The sequence below is a fragment of the Schistocerca cancellata genome, chromosome 4 (assembly GCF_023864275.1).
Source record: "Schistocerca cancellata isolate TAMUIC-IGC-003103 chromosome 4, iqSchCanc2.1, whole genome shotgun sequence".
Classification (NCBI taxonomy): domain Eukaryota; kingdom Metazoa; phylum Arthropoda; class Insecta; order Orthoptera; family Acrididae; genus Schistocerca; species Schistocerca cancellata.
The window spans coordinates 733729529-733746198 of NC_064629.1; the positions used below are offsets into that span (position 1 = coordinate 733729529).

General features: G+C 36.3%; 1 protein-coding gene across 1 annotated transcript in view; it reads left to right on the top strand.

Annotated features, from left to right (window-relative positions):
- Positions 1 to 16670, top strand: part of LOC126183834 (serine/threonine-protein phosphatase 6 catalytic subunit) — an 81633-nt gene that overhangs the window by 50597 nt on the left and 14366 nt on the right. The window contains exons 5-6 of the mRNA XM_049926093.1: positions 11258 to 11363; positions 15694 to 15855. Coding sequence (XP_049782050.1) covers positions 11258 to 11363; positions 15694 to 15855 — 268 coding nt within the window. The remainder of the gene's footprint in view (positions 1 to 11257; positions 11364 to 15693; positions 15856 to 16670) is intronic.

Below are 16670 nucleotides of genomic sequence, written 5' to 3' on the forward strand. Positions count from 1 at the left end.
ATTGCTTATTTTTCTTTGATCTGATAAGTGCCGTTATGTGTTTACGTCACTCTAAGCTGAAAATGCATTACTGTACTGTGTCTTGCATTGTTTGTCGCATTCTGATAATGAGTGTTTACGGCCTGTCGCCGCTCGCGGCGTGGCTTGCTCTTGTGCGAGGTTACTTACACTGCTGCTTTATTTGATAATGATCAACAAGAACCAAATAATAGACTGCATATGATGGAAGATGTTCTGAATGAGAGTTTAGCGAACATTTTTCACCATTTGAAAATCTTTGCAGACGCCTCTTTAGTACATAATATTCTGCACAGAAATTAGAATCATCTTAGATTTAAAAATCTAGTCAATTGCCGTGCTTCATTTCTGAATGTATCACTATTAGGCATAAGAATAATACGAATATGACGAACATGACATGATATGTGTATTCTTCCGCGTTTGCTGTTGTCTCGCTGTAGTTTCGTAGTTTATTAGGCAGACAGGATTTAAATGAGACAGCAGCAAACATGAAAGAATACATGGCAAAATGTTTATATTCGTATTATTCTTATTGTGAAGAGAATACTGCATGTGATTCACGATTCATAAAAGTTCCTAGTAGCAACCACCTCTTCTCACAGGTAGGAAAAAATTCAGGACGTAGAGTTTCCCGTATTGACAAACATCCCAAACAGTCTTGCCAGTCGGATTTTCGTAGTACATTGAAATGCTGCTAGAAGATGAACAATACGAAATTTCTATTTACTTCGTTGGATAATATATGAAAGTGCAGTCGTCGAAACTCGGGGCGGAGAAAAAAGCTCGTTTTCCACCTTTTTTAAAAATTTATTTACTGACGAAGAGGTTTTGGCGCCAGTATTTATCTTTGTGCCTGCAAAACATGCCTGTTGTAGCGCTACATATATTCGATGGCAGAAGTTAGTTGTAGCGGCACCTACGAACATTTTTCAGAACTTCCGTGTACTTTGTACTCGATTCTAAGCCGCAGGCGGTTTTTTGGATTACAAAAACCGGAAAAAAAGTGTGGCTTAGATTCGAGTAAATACGGTAAGTGATTCATCCACAGAAGTATTTTTTCAAGGGTTGGTTGAATTTTTAAAGATATTAAAGGTGTTGAATGTCTGATCCCAGTTTAAACTATCTGTTATTCTCCTGAAATGCATTATTTTGTCATGGTTTCCAAAATGAAGAAGCCTGCAAAGCCATTTCAATCTGTCTTGATACATAATCTGTCTGTTCAAAAGTAAATTTTTGCTGAAATAGGATTTTATGGCCTGACTGCGAAATATTCCTGTCAATATCTGCAGTGCAAAAGACACACAACTCATCTGTAGAAACATTCCTCTAATTATGAAGGCAGGAATGTGCTTTTATATCAATCCTCACGTAATTAAAATTTGTAACACAAGTTATTTTACTTTTTACTCATAATTGCTTCTGGGGTGTAACCACCCCCCCCCCCCACCCCCACCCCCCCACCCCCCCGCAAAAAAAAAAGGCTTACACACATCTGCTACAAGAAATACGTGTTTCTGAAGGCATGTACCAGCTATCTCCTTTTTCCCATTGCCAGTCTACTTCATTTCGCAGCCATTTCACTGCCCCAACATGTTTGCCCTCATCACTGTCTGTCATGTCGTCTTCACTTTTTTTAGGGCTTTGTTCCAACTACTCAGGTCTTTGTTACCACCAGTGTCTATGTCTAGGACACACCCACTGTCATGTATACTAAAAGTTTCACTTGTTAACTGAGAATCAGTACTCAGACTTAAAGATTTTGCAGATTACACAGTTGGATCATTTCACTCTGAGAGTATCACTCAGACTGAGATATGTAATGAGTATTTCTTCTCTTTCCCATACTTTCTGACATAAAGCTTAAAGGTGCATCAGTGTGGATATCTCTACATTATGCTGACAAAGTAGTGCCACCCATTGTTAACAGATTGCAAAGAAATAGTTTTACATGTGAGACTTCAGCTCACAAGTGCTTTGCTACACTCGTTTTCTTAAGAGATTATACCTGGGTTCTCATCTTCAGGGGCTTCTGTTTCGCCCTCTCTTTCCATTCTGAGAGATATTGTTGCTCTTGGATTCTCTTCCTCATGAAGTGGTTTACGGAGGTTCTGTCTGCTCGATAGTGCATTGTGTTTATGCCAATTATTGTAGTCATTTCTTTTGAATGTTATCTTCAGGTGATCCGTTGATATGAAATCACAGATGCTATGAAATACGCATTTAAATTCAAATATTTGTGCTTAGTTTATTCATTCACACTGCACTGTAAAATCCTATTATCTTTCCTACTACAAAAGTTGTTGTTCTAGGAGAGGACTGTGACCTACCCAAGTTTGTACTGACCTATGACAGTTTCCAGATTGACATGCAGTCAGATACAAAGGTCAGCAAATTGACAAGAAGCTGCACACAAATTAGAGTAACAGTAGGGATCAAAATAGTCTTTATAATACTAATTCAATCTAATAATCACATAGCTGATTAAATTTAGGAAGCCAAGTGGTGAAACATGCAGATTACACAACCACTTTTAGAATATTTTTGCTAACTAAGCTTGTGAAACTTCTCAATCACTACTTAAGATTAATGCATCTTAACAAACCAAAAGTAACTTGAGTGGTATCTCAAAACGTTTCACTATGATTAACTCTACATTCTTTATTGAACAATTAAAAAAGTTCTTGTTGTGTGAATATTATGAAGGAAAACACATGTAAGTTCACACTGTGTAAAATGTGAACATAAAAGTACAGTTAACTGTCCATTCAGTTAGTTTTGCAATGATGTGTGAAATAAGATACCTAAAAAGTTTCTTTGAAATTTGGGTGACATTATCACTAAAGTTTTAGTTTTGTACTATATTTTAAGGTTCCTTAGTTTCAGTCAATAGATTGAGAGTGGGGAGAACATGTGTTTGTTTCTGTTTTAGTGTTTTTATTTAATGTTATCCATTTCTTTCGCTTTGAGATTTGTCAGGGTTGGTGTTGAAATGCCACTTTGTGTAACACTTTTGACTCATAATCACTGTCAACAAATGAAGTACCAGTGGAAGATTTGCAGGAGAGCTTAATGCAAGTTACTGATACCAGTGTGAGATTCGATCTGAAATTCAGTGGAGTGGAGCTTTCACATCACCCTGACTGTTTTCTAAAGGGACAGAAGTAAATGTACTTAAACTAGTAGCTGCTGGACAAGGGGCACATTGCTTAAGACACAGGTTTCACATTTGGGAGGATGGTGGTTAACAGTTTGGAGAGCAATCACTTAGAAGAATGTCGAGCATAGGAGACTGAACATTTATGCTGTTATTTAAAACAGTATTGGCATATATGTAGTTGATGTTTCTTAGAGTAACACATACTAAGAAAGGACCTAGTGCTGTGATTTATTTTTCGTATTCACTTTAGTTCTATAATAGATTACAAATGCTAAAATAAATAAATGTAATTATCTCTCCCCCCGCCCTCCCCAAGAAAAAAGTAGGAGATGAGTTATTGAGCAATTTCTTTGTCTTGAGCATCCAAAATTTCATGCTATCACAACAAATGTGATTTATTTGCAGCAGAATTTCAGCAAACTGCGAAACCCAGTGAGTACATGCACAGAATTATATCAGTGTGGTCATATTTGTTCAGCTATTCATGACATTACATTTGCTAATGTTTCTTTCAGCCCTATAAATTGATCAGTCAAGGGACAGGTAGCGAGATGTCCTTACATTGTTCTTGTACAAAATGAGTCCAGTTTTCAAGCACTAGATGGCTCACCCATTGAGAAAAACACTGCCTAAGCTTTGATCTTCAAAGTGTTAAAATTCCTGCCTGACTATTCATATGTAAGTTTGGATGGTTTCTCAAAATTGTTTGAGACAAATGCTGGAATCTTTCTTCTGAAATGAAGATGAATCTTTCTTCTGAAATGAAGATGAATCTTTCTTCTGAAATGAAGATGAATCTTTCTTCTGAAATGAAGATGAATCTTTCTTCTGAAATGAAGATGAATCTTTCTTCTGAAATGAAGATGGCCAAATTCCTTGCCCAGTTTGAAGTTGTGCATCATCTCTAATGACTTCTGTGTCGACAGGGTGCTGAATCATAAAATGCCATTCTGCTAACTTATTGCTGTTTTTGTTAGTCAATAAAGAAGAAATTTTTGTATAGTTTGCACCTGCTTTGATAGTTATTTTGATGTTAGTTTCTCCGATTTTACTTTTAATTTGCATAAGTTTTGTGTGTGTTCATGTTCAGACAAAACTAAATTTTTCTGCCTGTTCAGAAGTTTAGATACTTCCACAAATAGAAAGTGTTCTATGAAGATTTCAGTAGGGTGTGGAAAAATTCATATGACTGAATGAAATTTTGTTTACATTCTTGTGTAAAATCATTCGACCATAATTTAACATGCTACTTTCTTTTTCGCTGTCCTTTCAGGTCGTATTACCAAGGACTTGGAATTTTTTTTTAACTTGGTTAAGGGAGTACATACGTCCTATACCCACAGTGTTAAATTTGCAATATTGATGGCCCATTATCTCAGAACTTGTGACAGATAGAGATCTGAAATTTTTGGAACATATAGTATCACTCCTTTCCTGATTACTGAACCAGAATGAGAATGTACAGAGAAATAATTAGCTAGTTATAATTTTTTTAAAAAATGTTGTTCAATATTTTCTTTTGAAAGTCCACTTTTTCTTCCATAAGTAAAAAACCGTTAGAGGTAGAGATTTTTTGAGAGGTTCAGTAGCTGCAGTATACTAAGTGGTAACATAGTGTCAAATTAGATATATGTATCTGTAATAGTTCCTGAGATAATGGGTCAAATAATTTTAAAAATGTCATTTCCGGTAAATCAAGTTCAAACATTTTATTTGATATTAACTTACACATGGAGGTGTGCCAGCTTCTAGAAACAGCCTGGCCCATAATCAGCATTATCTGGATCCTGTTCTTGACTATCCTGTAAACCTAGAAGCTTCCTTCTTTTCCTGCCTGTTGCTTCTTTAGTCATTTCCTCTTCTGCACGCTGGGCTTTCATGATCCTAAGTCGATCCATTTGCTGAAAGGTTTGCAGTGTGTTGGCACCTGGAGTGATACCAAGTTCCTCTAGTACCCCAATTCTTCCCTTTATACCATCATTAAACATTACCACAGCATCACAAACACCCAAGCATAGTTTTTCTTCCTACAAAGACATTTTTTGATATGCAGGTCCAAATTACATTATTGAAAGACTCATTCGGGTTTTGTGTTCGACCATGGAGACATTTGGAAAGGAGGTCAGGATGAGCTAATTCTCTGTATATTGGTTTAATAGCTTCCATCACTGCAGATGGTATGCTATTTTTGTGCCTAAATTGTTCCTCGCTACCCGCTGCCTGAGCTTTGTGATACTTGCACCATGAATCAGGACCAGCTGGACGAAGACCATGTATAGGTGTATCATCAGTGGAAGAATGTAGCCCACACTGCTTGTTTCATCCCTTGTAGGTCATGTGTATTGTTTCTTATTGCCATTCCATAATAATGCTGGAGTTCATCAATGTTTTTGTCTGCAAGTCTTCCTTTACGATTTAGAGTCTTTCCATCTGATAACTTCTCTTTTCCTTTTGTCTGCTTCAATTTTCGAAGACGTGTTCCCATCCGTTTTTGAATGTGGCCCACATTCAATCTTAACAATCTGCTTATTACAATAATGTTGGCTTTCCACTACTGATCTGTAAGCTTTTGAATCACCATCCCCCAAGTACTCAGTGTAACACTCGCCCCTCTCCTGTTGTGAACGTCTGAACATAGAAACAACTGCAGTAGCCTCCATACCCCAACTAGTTCCCTCATAATTCTTAGCACAATTTGTTTTATGGCTTTCACTTGTTTCATCAACTGATTTACACTGATGACAGTATTTAGTTAGCGCTTCAATGTTTAAAACTTTACCTGTGTCAACACTAGTGACAGTTGCAACTGCATTTTTTGATGTGTGACCTCTCTTCTGCCATGTGCCATCAATTGCCACAGTTCAGTCTGTTGTGTTGTTTAATTCTACTGCTTCTTTAGCAGCAGCTTTCATAGAACCAACAGCAACAGATTTGACACATTCACCAATTACTTCTGTGTACTTACTTGATCTGGTTGGTGGGTTTGGCAAGTTCAGCATTGCACATAATACTTCAGCTGCAGTCAACCCTATCCTAATGCACCTCATTCCATACAGGAATCTAACATTGCTCTCAAAGAAGTCATTTTTGCACTTTTCAGAAGTCCAAAATGATGTCGATTGCCTGCAAACTTCGCACTGAATATCAAGTTTGTTAGCCAGTCCAGTCCTTGCAGACGAGTCGTCAGAGATGCTAATCTGCCCACCACAAACCTTACATGACACAGCATCTTGCAAAACTTATCCTAACACACTCAAATCTAAAAGAACGTAACCTAAACTATTTTGATCTTTGCCAATAAAAATCCTCATGGTCTCAAAGTTCCCTCTTTGAAGCACTAGTAGGCGTGTCCTTATCACAGGTCTGTGAAAAATCTATTTCAGGATCAACACTGGATTCAGATTTTGTGATATGCTGATTTCCACGGAAACGTCGCTTCTTAAAACAACCCATTCTTTTTGTCATGTTGAAAAGAGGTATAAGAGCGTAGAACAACACACCAAACCACTATGTTTTCAGTTCAAAACTTATGAAACGCGACAACCACAAAGTAAATAAACAAAATGCATGTAGTATACCGCCATTTTTGTTTACACAGTGCATCCAACCTCTTAACACGAACATTAACATGATTTCAAGGAATAAATAGCTGAAAACCACAGCCTTCTAGATTGAATAGTTAAAGAGATAGAGATACTTAGGAAAGTCAGTGCAGAACGATCGTATAATTTTACACACGCACTACTAACTTTGAAATGATAAAAACTACACTTCCAGTTGGAATTTTTCGACAAATAATGCATCAAATTATTCAGGAGAGATCAAATATTAATAAGAGATAATAATCTGAAACTGTCACTTTTTGACCAATTCCGCCATGCGTACTCCCCTTAAGTTTACTTCACTGTATCTGTAGTTTTCTAAGTAATATGAATAGTTCAGGTAGGGATTGCCCTTTGTATCTGGCTTGTAGCATATGCTTCAGACTGGGACACAGGATAACGTTATTTTCCTTAGATGGCTGTAAACTAGTTCTTCAGTTTCTTTTGACTTTTAACCCTAATGGATCCATAGGTTCTCAGGATTGAGACTGTTTCACTTAACTGTTAGCAAGCTGATTAGAGACGATGTAGTTATGGCAAACAGTTAGTTGTACTACTGTACAGGCAGATATCGAAATGTTCTGAAAATTGAGGCAGATATAAAAATGTGCTAAAATTTTTTGAAGAATTAGCCAAGGGTAATGCTTGAGTATTTTGATGATATTTTAGTGATAATTTTTCTTCTTTTTATCAATTCATGTGTAAGCTGTTAGATAACATTATACAGAACTATAGCCATAAAAATGACTGTACTGCTTATGTCTGTGCATAATGCAGCTGTAGAATTGTCATGTAGAAGAGAGATTGCTACTGTCTGAGTTTTGACAATCCTGCAAATAGCCATACATGCAAATGTAAGCCAACTACTAGTCTGTTTTTCTGTCTACACAATCACAGTTTACAACTGTATCATCAGTAGGAGGTTCGAATGTTACTGCTGTGGAAGTTTCCATATTGGATGCAATTAGCAAATGTGTTTGGCAAGTGGAGAAGTAACTATTTCAGCTTCTGTATTGTACACAATCTAGAAAGTTGCCAGGGAGAGTATATTCAGCTCTGTTTACTGCTTTTAAGTATTTACAGAGTCTTGTCATGTTTTGATGTAACTCTCCAATATGGCAAAAGTCCCAAATCATTAGTGTCGTATTTCATGTACAACAAGGCTAAGTGCTTCCAGTCATCAAAGTGAGGTAGATATGCACATTTGCAACTATTTGCTATATGTGCAATAGCAATCTATTAAGTGGATTAGAAGGTAAATCAGTAACTTCAGGTGCCAGCTAGCCTGACATCTAGTACAGTGGTACAGTGATCCAGTTCACATTTCTACACCTAGATTTCTAGCTGAAATAGTCTTAAAATGTATGGCTTAATCATAGCTACTGTCAGTTGACCATATGTATAAATGGGAAGTAATTACTTGTAAAATATTCCTAGAACATGCCCTCGTACATGTTCTGCATGGGCTACCAGTAACAGTGACATAATTTTTAGGTACAGTTAGAGACTGGACTTACATATAGTTTGGTCAAGGATGGCTGGTCACTTTGTTTGCCTAAGAGGTCCAACTTAATCACTTTTGACAAGTTTAGGGGAATAAGAGTTTCATTTATGACATTACCATTAGTTTGCTTGCTAAGATCATATTAGCTGCAGATGTTGTCAAACCGTCACGTAGACACCGAAGAGGATCGTAAAGAGTTCGTGATACTCATTTGTGCAATTTACTGAAGTTTTGAACTGCTTCTAAATAGAGACAGCGATAATTGGTAATCATGTTCTTTGTGGGTTCATCAGCCTAATTCATAATCTCCAGCAAGGTACTAGAGGCCATAGGTCCCTTGAAACATGGACTTACACCTTAACGACAGAACTTTGAGATATTTACATTCACTGTGTACCAATTCTGTGTAATTATGCTTTATGGTTGGCTAGCTCTATACAGAGACTTAATTGTTAAAAAGTCTTTTTAGTCAAAAAGACTTAAAACAATTCATGCATTATTTGGTGACAGTAACCTTCAGAATATCTGCAAGTGACATTTGTTGTTACTTTAATAGATGCTTTGTGCTATACCAAATTAATGTGGAAAATAATTACAGGATCAAAGTTAAACAAAACTGCTCATTTTTTGTCTATAACAACTTTGGAGTGATACAATGTAGTACTACAGATCCAAATTGGTTAATTTTCTTATAATTAAAATAACTGAAATTTGCCCAGTTCACCACTTAATTTCTGGCAATTTTGGTATGTATTTTCCGAATAAAATATCTTGAAGAGAATAAAAGGTATTTGTATACCGAAACAGTATTACTACTTGTTATTTTTTTGGCACATCTGTACTGAGTTTGAGCAGAAAAATAAAACATTTTAAACGAGTTTAACAAATGTTTAAATTCTGTGGTCAAGTTGATCAAATAATAATGTTAATATCTCAGTTCGTCAAATGAAATATCAGTTTAAAAACTAAAAGCAGTTAACAATTTCACAACTGGAAACACTAGAAAGTAAAAAAGAAGGTAGCAGCAAGTGATGTGCACCAAAAATGTGATACATGTTTTTCACTTAGCTCACTTTTCCTGAAGGAAACAATTACATGTGGCACTCGCACAACACAGTTCTGAAATTATATGTTGGAATGAAAGGGAAATTTACTGTGTGGTTAGGACAAGTAGAGGTGTACCATTGATATCACTGTAATGAATACGATAGCATGTCAGGAAAAGTTATTAAAATATTTAAAGAGGAGAAATCCTGATGTCATCTCCTGGAATTAATGTTAAAAATAATAGAATTTATTTGCATTTAGAGATACTCGAAAGAAAAAATAACTGTGCTCAACATTTTTGAAGCTACAGAGTCATAAACAGCATCATATCGGCACTCTCCAAATTTTACCTTAAAGAATATTCAAGAACTTCAGAAGGAAGCTCCACCAAGAAGCAGTGTAATAATGATTAAAGCTGAAACTGGAAATTTAAGGCCATAGAGATCAGTAAGAAGAAATCTTGAAGCCATTCTAATTTTTTAAATTGTTACATAAAATGGAAAATAAAAGTATGAAAAGTTTCCAGCATTTGTGAAATGAAATGTAGAGAATGGAATTAATTCAGTATCTGATTTATAACATTACAAATTTATCCTGTATTATTTTCATGTAAGACATTGGCTATGATATCACAGTGGAGATACGTAATAAACGTTATCAAATAAATGAGGACTAGATGAATTCCAAATTCAGTAACTCAGTACACTAGGCTAAAATATACACTGATGCCAAATTGTAATTTTAAGACATAATTTCAAAGTGCTTGAAACTCCAATTATTGTAGATAATTGCCTGAGGCTTCATGGAGTTAAGAGAAGGATTTGTTTAAAAACATTTGAAGTTTCTTCTGACTTCATGTAGGGAATGTGACTGTTTCCATACACTCACTGCATTGAGAATGGACAGTAAACCAGTCCCACAAGTTAGTCTTTTGTTTTTGCAGAAAAGACAAATGTAAATAATAGAATTAAAACTAGAGTAATGTGACTCAGTTTTGCATTTACATGTTGTGTGCATTTCCATTAATAAAAATAAAACAAGTTATTTATCATAATGTTCAATGGTTCATGTTTTCAATATCTCACTAAAATGTGGATGTCCTTTTTTTATTAAAGAGAGAACACTTCAGTGGGTTTATGGCTTCATACTGACCTTTCACACAGGTAATTTGCTTGTAACTTAAAATTGAATGATGAAACACATACATAGAATATGTATTCAAAAATTTACCCGTTGTGAATGAATGTAGTGGTGGAATGCTACTCTTAATTCAGTCCAAACATCCACGGTACCAGAAAAATGTTCCCCTGCAACAGTTCCTTACTGGTGGTTGTTCGCACACTATGATGATTGAACACTTGTCTGATAGGGCAGCGCTGTAACAAAGATGTGGTAACATAATAAGAAGTAACATTTGAAAGAGTTTGTTATGAAATAGTGCTTAACTTCGGTATTGTATGGTACTGCAAGTATCACTGATGTAATGTTTGCAGACACACTGTTAATAATTGAAGTTGTAAATAGTGACTGCTGTGATGTTGGTGTGGAACTCACTAAGAGCCTGTAGCACGTCGTGTTTTGTGTAGCACGCAACTATTATTTACATATCCAAATGTTCCTCACACTTCTGCAGAAATCTTGTCTGTGTTTGAAAATGTACTACAAGCTGCTTTACATTTATAGTCTAACAAAGAAAGAATGGACATATAAAAATAAATCTATTTCTTAAGTATGATAAATATTTTCGTGTCCGACTCACTAACTACATGAACCTTCATGCTTCAGATGATTATCACCTCCCAGAATATTGACCTAACTTCCTGGGAGATATTGCGTAAAACAATCATGTAACTTAATACTAATTGTGTGTATGTGTTTGCACATTTAAAAGTACTGTAATTTTAATTTTATTGTTTTCTCCTGCAGCTCATAGATGAGCAGGTTCTGTGTGTTCATGGTGGACTCTCTCCTGACATTGTAACATTGGACCAGATTCGAAGTATAGAACGAAATCAAGAAATCCCTCATAAAGGTACATATGATTTTTGTACGTGCAATTTAAAAAAAAAAAAAGTGTTCTTAAGTTGTAACATCTTTTTACGTTGACACTGTTACTGAATTTGTACTAGAGATCAGAAATTGAGTGAATACGAGTCCAATGCTGAGGGTTGCATACATAGAAGTCAGCATGACATTGTTATGCGAGTGTTATACTGGCTTCCCCCAGTCCCACTGAAGTTTTGCGACAAAGTCTGAGAATGATAGCGCTACAGTGGTTTCCTACTTGGTCAGTGGTTCCCCATTAATAAAGCTTGCAGGGGTGTAAAGCCATGATGTAGCACAGAAGTTGGGTGCACAATGTTCCTGTTGTAGTGTAGCTCTGTAGCACCGTCTCTAGGGATATGATGGCTTTTGATGAAAGTATTTTTTGTGAGTCTTTGGAGTATGAAAGGAAAAAATTGGGTGTTTCAGTGTATACAGTTGCAAATATGCTACATTAAAGGAAAAGTGGTGCCTGTAAAAAGCTTTAATAAATTTTGCATCAGTATTCAGCTCACAAACTGATCAATCATTGTATTGGTAGATAATAGTCATCATGCCCAAAAGTTGTGTATGTAATGGAAATCCAGTGAGTCCTTGGTTATACCTGCGAACTTGTGTATTTGCTCTTTTTTTTTTACATTGGTACAGTCCACATGTACCTGACAACAGAATCAAGCAAAAAAGTTCTCACTGAAATGAGTAATGCCAGAGACTGGCAAGGCAAGTCTCTGAACATATGGAGATCGTGAGTTCGGAAATGTCGTCTTATGCCCCTTGGGTGAATTTAAAGCGACTATACAGAATTAATTCCCTACATAATCAGTCGCTCATGTGTTTTGAGAAAATAAAAAATGAACGAGAGGAAAAGAAACGAAAATAAAACTTATGTTGCAGAGGAAATGCACCAAATAAAACAACGAAACACAGTGCTCTAACAAGTGTCTGCCAACAGCAAAATGAGTCAAAGGCTTTAGAAAGACGATGCAATGTTTCATAACAACAAATTACCTCCGATGAGCGTGATGTCCCAACTGTTTACATTAGATTCGTTTGAGCGGTTGCGAGCATGCTTATGCGCATGTGCAGTTGAGTCGCGTATAAGTAGTAACTTCTCCTGCTTCTGGCTACAGAAGTGTGGCAGTTAGCTGTGTAAGCAATAGCAACAAGCTGCCAGATGCTATCCACAAAAATTTTACTGGTGTGCCTAAGCTGCCAGATTCACGTATGCGCAACAGGGCCGGAACTAGGGGTTGCGGGAAAACTGGGGTATCTGCCCCTGGCGGCAGTTTCTGAAAGGGGCGGGGGGATGTTGGCAGGGACATCAGATTCGTATTATTGAGGAAAAATACCTTGTGCATAGCATCCAGCGCACATTGGTGTATCAATTACTCATATGATGATGACTTTATCCCTGTTGGTTTTTGAACAAATTCTAAGTTGATTTCTGAATGAATCATAAGTTGATTTTTGAATACATGCATAGTGTACATTATGTCTCCGCCAGGGGAATCCTCGTCACATATAGAAATAAACTTTCCTGCAGACAAAAGTGGATGGGTCTATGCGACTTGCGCGGAATAAAGCCGAACAGAGGAATGCCAATTGCTGTTTGTGGTTGACTGGGTTTGCAAATGACCAGCTTTGTTATAATTACTAGCAAATTACACAGATTCAGACTACCAGATTGGAAATAAATGATGAACAGGAATAACAGGCAACAAAGATTATGTATTGTCTTCTCCATGTATCCAAGAAAATGAAATTTTGACAGAAAATTTTTGGCCAGACCTCTACACTACTGAGGGCTAGTTATGCAGTCCCCGGCTAGCAGCCTGTAAAGTTCTAATCTGGGAGAAGTGCGGAAAATGCGTTGTAAGAACACGTAATAACGCCTAACCAGAGAATAAATGCAGGATAACTTAGCCGGTGATTGTGGCAGGGTTAGTGAAGTTAACCGGAGAATAAGTATTGACACTGGCAGGAATAGTTACAGAATTAGTGATGACAGTGTTGTTTGTGTAAACGAGGAAGAAGAAACAGGGACTCGCCCAAATTACGGAAGACTATGATGATTCCACTTTTCGATCTCGTGCTTCAGAAGCTAGAGTGTATGAATGAAATGTGAAACCATTTCATAACATAAAACTTTTTGTTTTTAGTAGGCCTAATAGGGATTTGGTATTGGTACTGCGTGAATTATACTCTGTTGTGTTATAAAAATGACCATTTGTGCCAAAATAGTCTCGTTTATTTGGTGTGTGTAACAATTGCTGCAATATTAGGCAGGCCTGTTTAGTTTTATCTACCAGACAGTGACAAAATACACGTAATCAGATCGAGAAACCACACCAGTCCTGGGTGCTATTTGCATTAACAGCTTTCTAGTATTAGACAACGACATTTCATTTTTTCATGTAGCAAAATGTTGATGAACTTTGATGAGGCAATTGATCCTTTCCCAAAAAGGAAAGTATGCCATATAAAGCTGTGGCAAGATTAGAGGGGGAAAAAAACCTAGGACTTAAGGATTGAAGAAATGTGTACTGTCTTGCTTGTCTCTTGTCTTTACTCGTTTTATGTATCCCATATTTAATTTTATGTCACACAAAACATCAAGTTATTAGCTAATAGGCAGTAAAGACTGCAAATTTTCTGAAGAGTTCTTGTTCTGCCGATTACAAGTAATCCCATCCAGTATTAATTGTGAGTGTGGGTGGTTTTTTTTTTTTTTTTTTTTTTTTTTTTTTTTTTTTTTTTTTTTTTTTTTGGAAGGATGTCAAACTGGCCTACTGGGAGCAGGAGAGGCACCACAGGACATTTTAATTTCTATTGTCCTGAATATAGTTTGATGGCACCCATTACAAAATATTGCACCTTTTAATTCCACAGAGCGAAATACAGAGACATGCGATGGAAGATTGCTGTGTGAAGAGGCCTAGCACTGCACTTTGGCACACTTAAGACCAAATAACGTGTCTGACGTTCTATCAAACATATATATTTTATATATCCGATTCTTCAGAAAGATGTGCACTACAAAATAGATGATGTTTTTGAAAAGTCAACTTTTTTAAATATTTGGTGTCCTACCTCAAACACTCGAGAGAGGTGGAGCGCCACTATCTAATATTGCCCCAGTTCGGAAATATTGTAGATCTGGACCTGATGCACAGAGCAGTCTGAGTTATAGTGGAGAGGTGGTAGTCTCCAAGTGACCCGTGTTTACGTGAAGTGATTTTGCTGTTTCCTCTTCGTTTATTGCTCTCACGTCAAATGAAAACAAAATGGATTTCTGTGGCCAGGTGCTATCGAGTGAATTAAAATACATTCACATAATTACAGAAGGCTAAAATATGTTATCAGTTTCAGATTTTATTTTGTTTCCAGCTTTCTGACTGCAAGCGGTAATCGGCTTGCAGAACAGTGAAGTTATTTTTGTTGATTTGTTAAAGAAATTTGACTCTTATTAATCTTTTCTGTTGAGGCAGTCAATTTATTTGAAACTTAGTGTTTAATTACAGACTATTGGCTAGTTTCAACTATTAGCTGCATTTCAAGTTCACGTTTTCATCTTCTAGTACGTATGGCATTATACCATAATAAAGAACCAAACATGAGATAATACAGTACTGGTCCTCCAAGAAAATTTACATCTGCATCTGGACATACGAATGTGCTCTTTAAGCCAAATTATGCATTTTAGTATGGTTCACAAAATTCCCATGCTCTTGGAGTATCCTCTAATGTCTTGTTTCTTTTATGACATAATGTAAGATCTTATAATGTTTTACATGTACAAACGTACAGGATTCCTGTGTCATCGTGGCTGTGCAAGCATGCCGATGCCTGTTAAAAATTTTACTGGCACATTTGTGTGATGTATCTTAAAGTGTAGCATGCACAAAAAATTCTTTAAAGACATATTGCTTGACTCATAAAGTGTTGTTGTCACGTACAACCTAATGTTTCATTACTTTTGGCTTCCCTAGTGAACCATTGCACCACCCAGGTGAAAATATTTCAGTATTTGCTGCCCATTAAATATGCAGTATTGGTGAAATCAATATAACCATCTGGAAATCACAATGCTAATATATTCCACCAGAATTTTGTACTCAAAATTTCATTGCATTATGTTGGATACTGAAAATTGGCAGAAAAAAGTCCACAGTGTGTCTGAAGAAGTAATTTATTCAGCGAAATGGCTCTTCTTTATTGTACATTAAAAAGCAAGTATTGCAAAACTATTCATTTTAATATTGTTTAGTTAATAAGTCTGTAGTGCAAAGCTTTAAATACAGGCTGTGTGTTTTCTCTAGGTGCCTTTTGTGATTTGGTGTGGTCTGATCCTGATGATGTGGAGACATGGGCTGCTAGTCCAAGAGGAGCGGGATGGTTATTTGGAGCAAAAGTGACACACGAGTTCATGTCTATAAACAGCCTCAAATTGATATGCAGGGCACATCAGCTTGTTCATGAAGGTAAAAATAATGAAATACCTTATCGTCATAACTAATGATTGTTTTAAACAATGTTTTACTCATTGCTATGTTAGTTCATATATTTCGGTGATAAAAGCTAGTGAAATCTTACGTAGTCAGGTGTAGAAAACATAATAACCACATTAAATTCCACTACTAGATGTGTCTTTAATCTAACAGAAAATGTCAGAGGGGAAGGGGAGATGTTGCAAAAGGAGGGGGGGGGGGGGGGGGGGGTTGTTCAGGGAGTCAAAAAGCAGCTCTCATGGGATTCCACAGACACAAATCAAGGCAGGTTAAAGATGAAATCAACAAATATATGGGAATACAAGCTGTGTGTGAAAGTGAGGCTTGGATAAATGAGGAAATAATACGGAGAAATTTCATACTTCAGGCATGCAAATGAAGTATGCAGTGGCTGGGTGTGAATAATTTTAGTTCAATTCATATTATTCCATGAGACCATTTGAGCCAAAGCTACTTTTAAGGCTGAAAATACTGAAGTTTCACGCTAGAAAAAATGATGATATAAGATATCAGATTTAGGTTTTTAAGTGTACAGTCAAGTTATCGTTCTGTGACCAAGAAAATGTTGCCATATTTTACATGAGTATTTAAATCTGAGAGTGCTAAACCAATTTGTTACAGAGTAAGTAAACTTCATTTAAAATAGTTCCATTTGGTTGAAAACAATAAAAATAGTCATTTACAACCACAGTTTGTGTTGAATATGCTATATACGATTCACAGGCTGAGAAAGCGCTACAAAGTATAAAATGGTTTGGAAGTGGAATCAGCACTGTAGAAGGAAATAA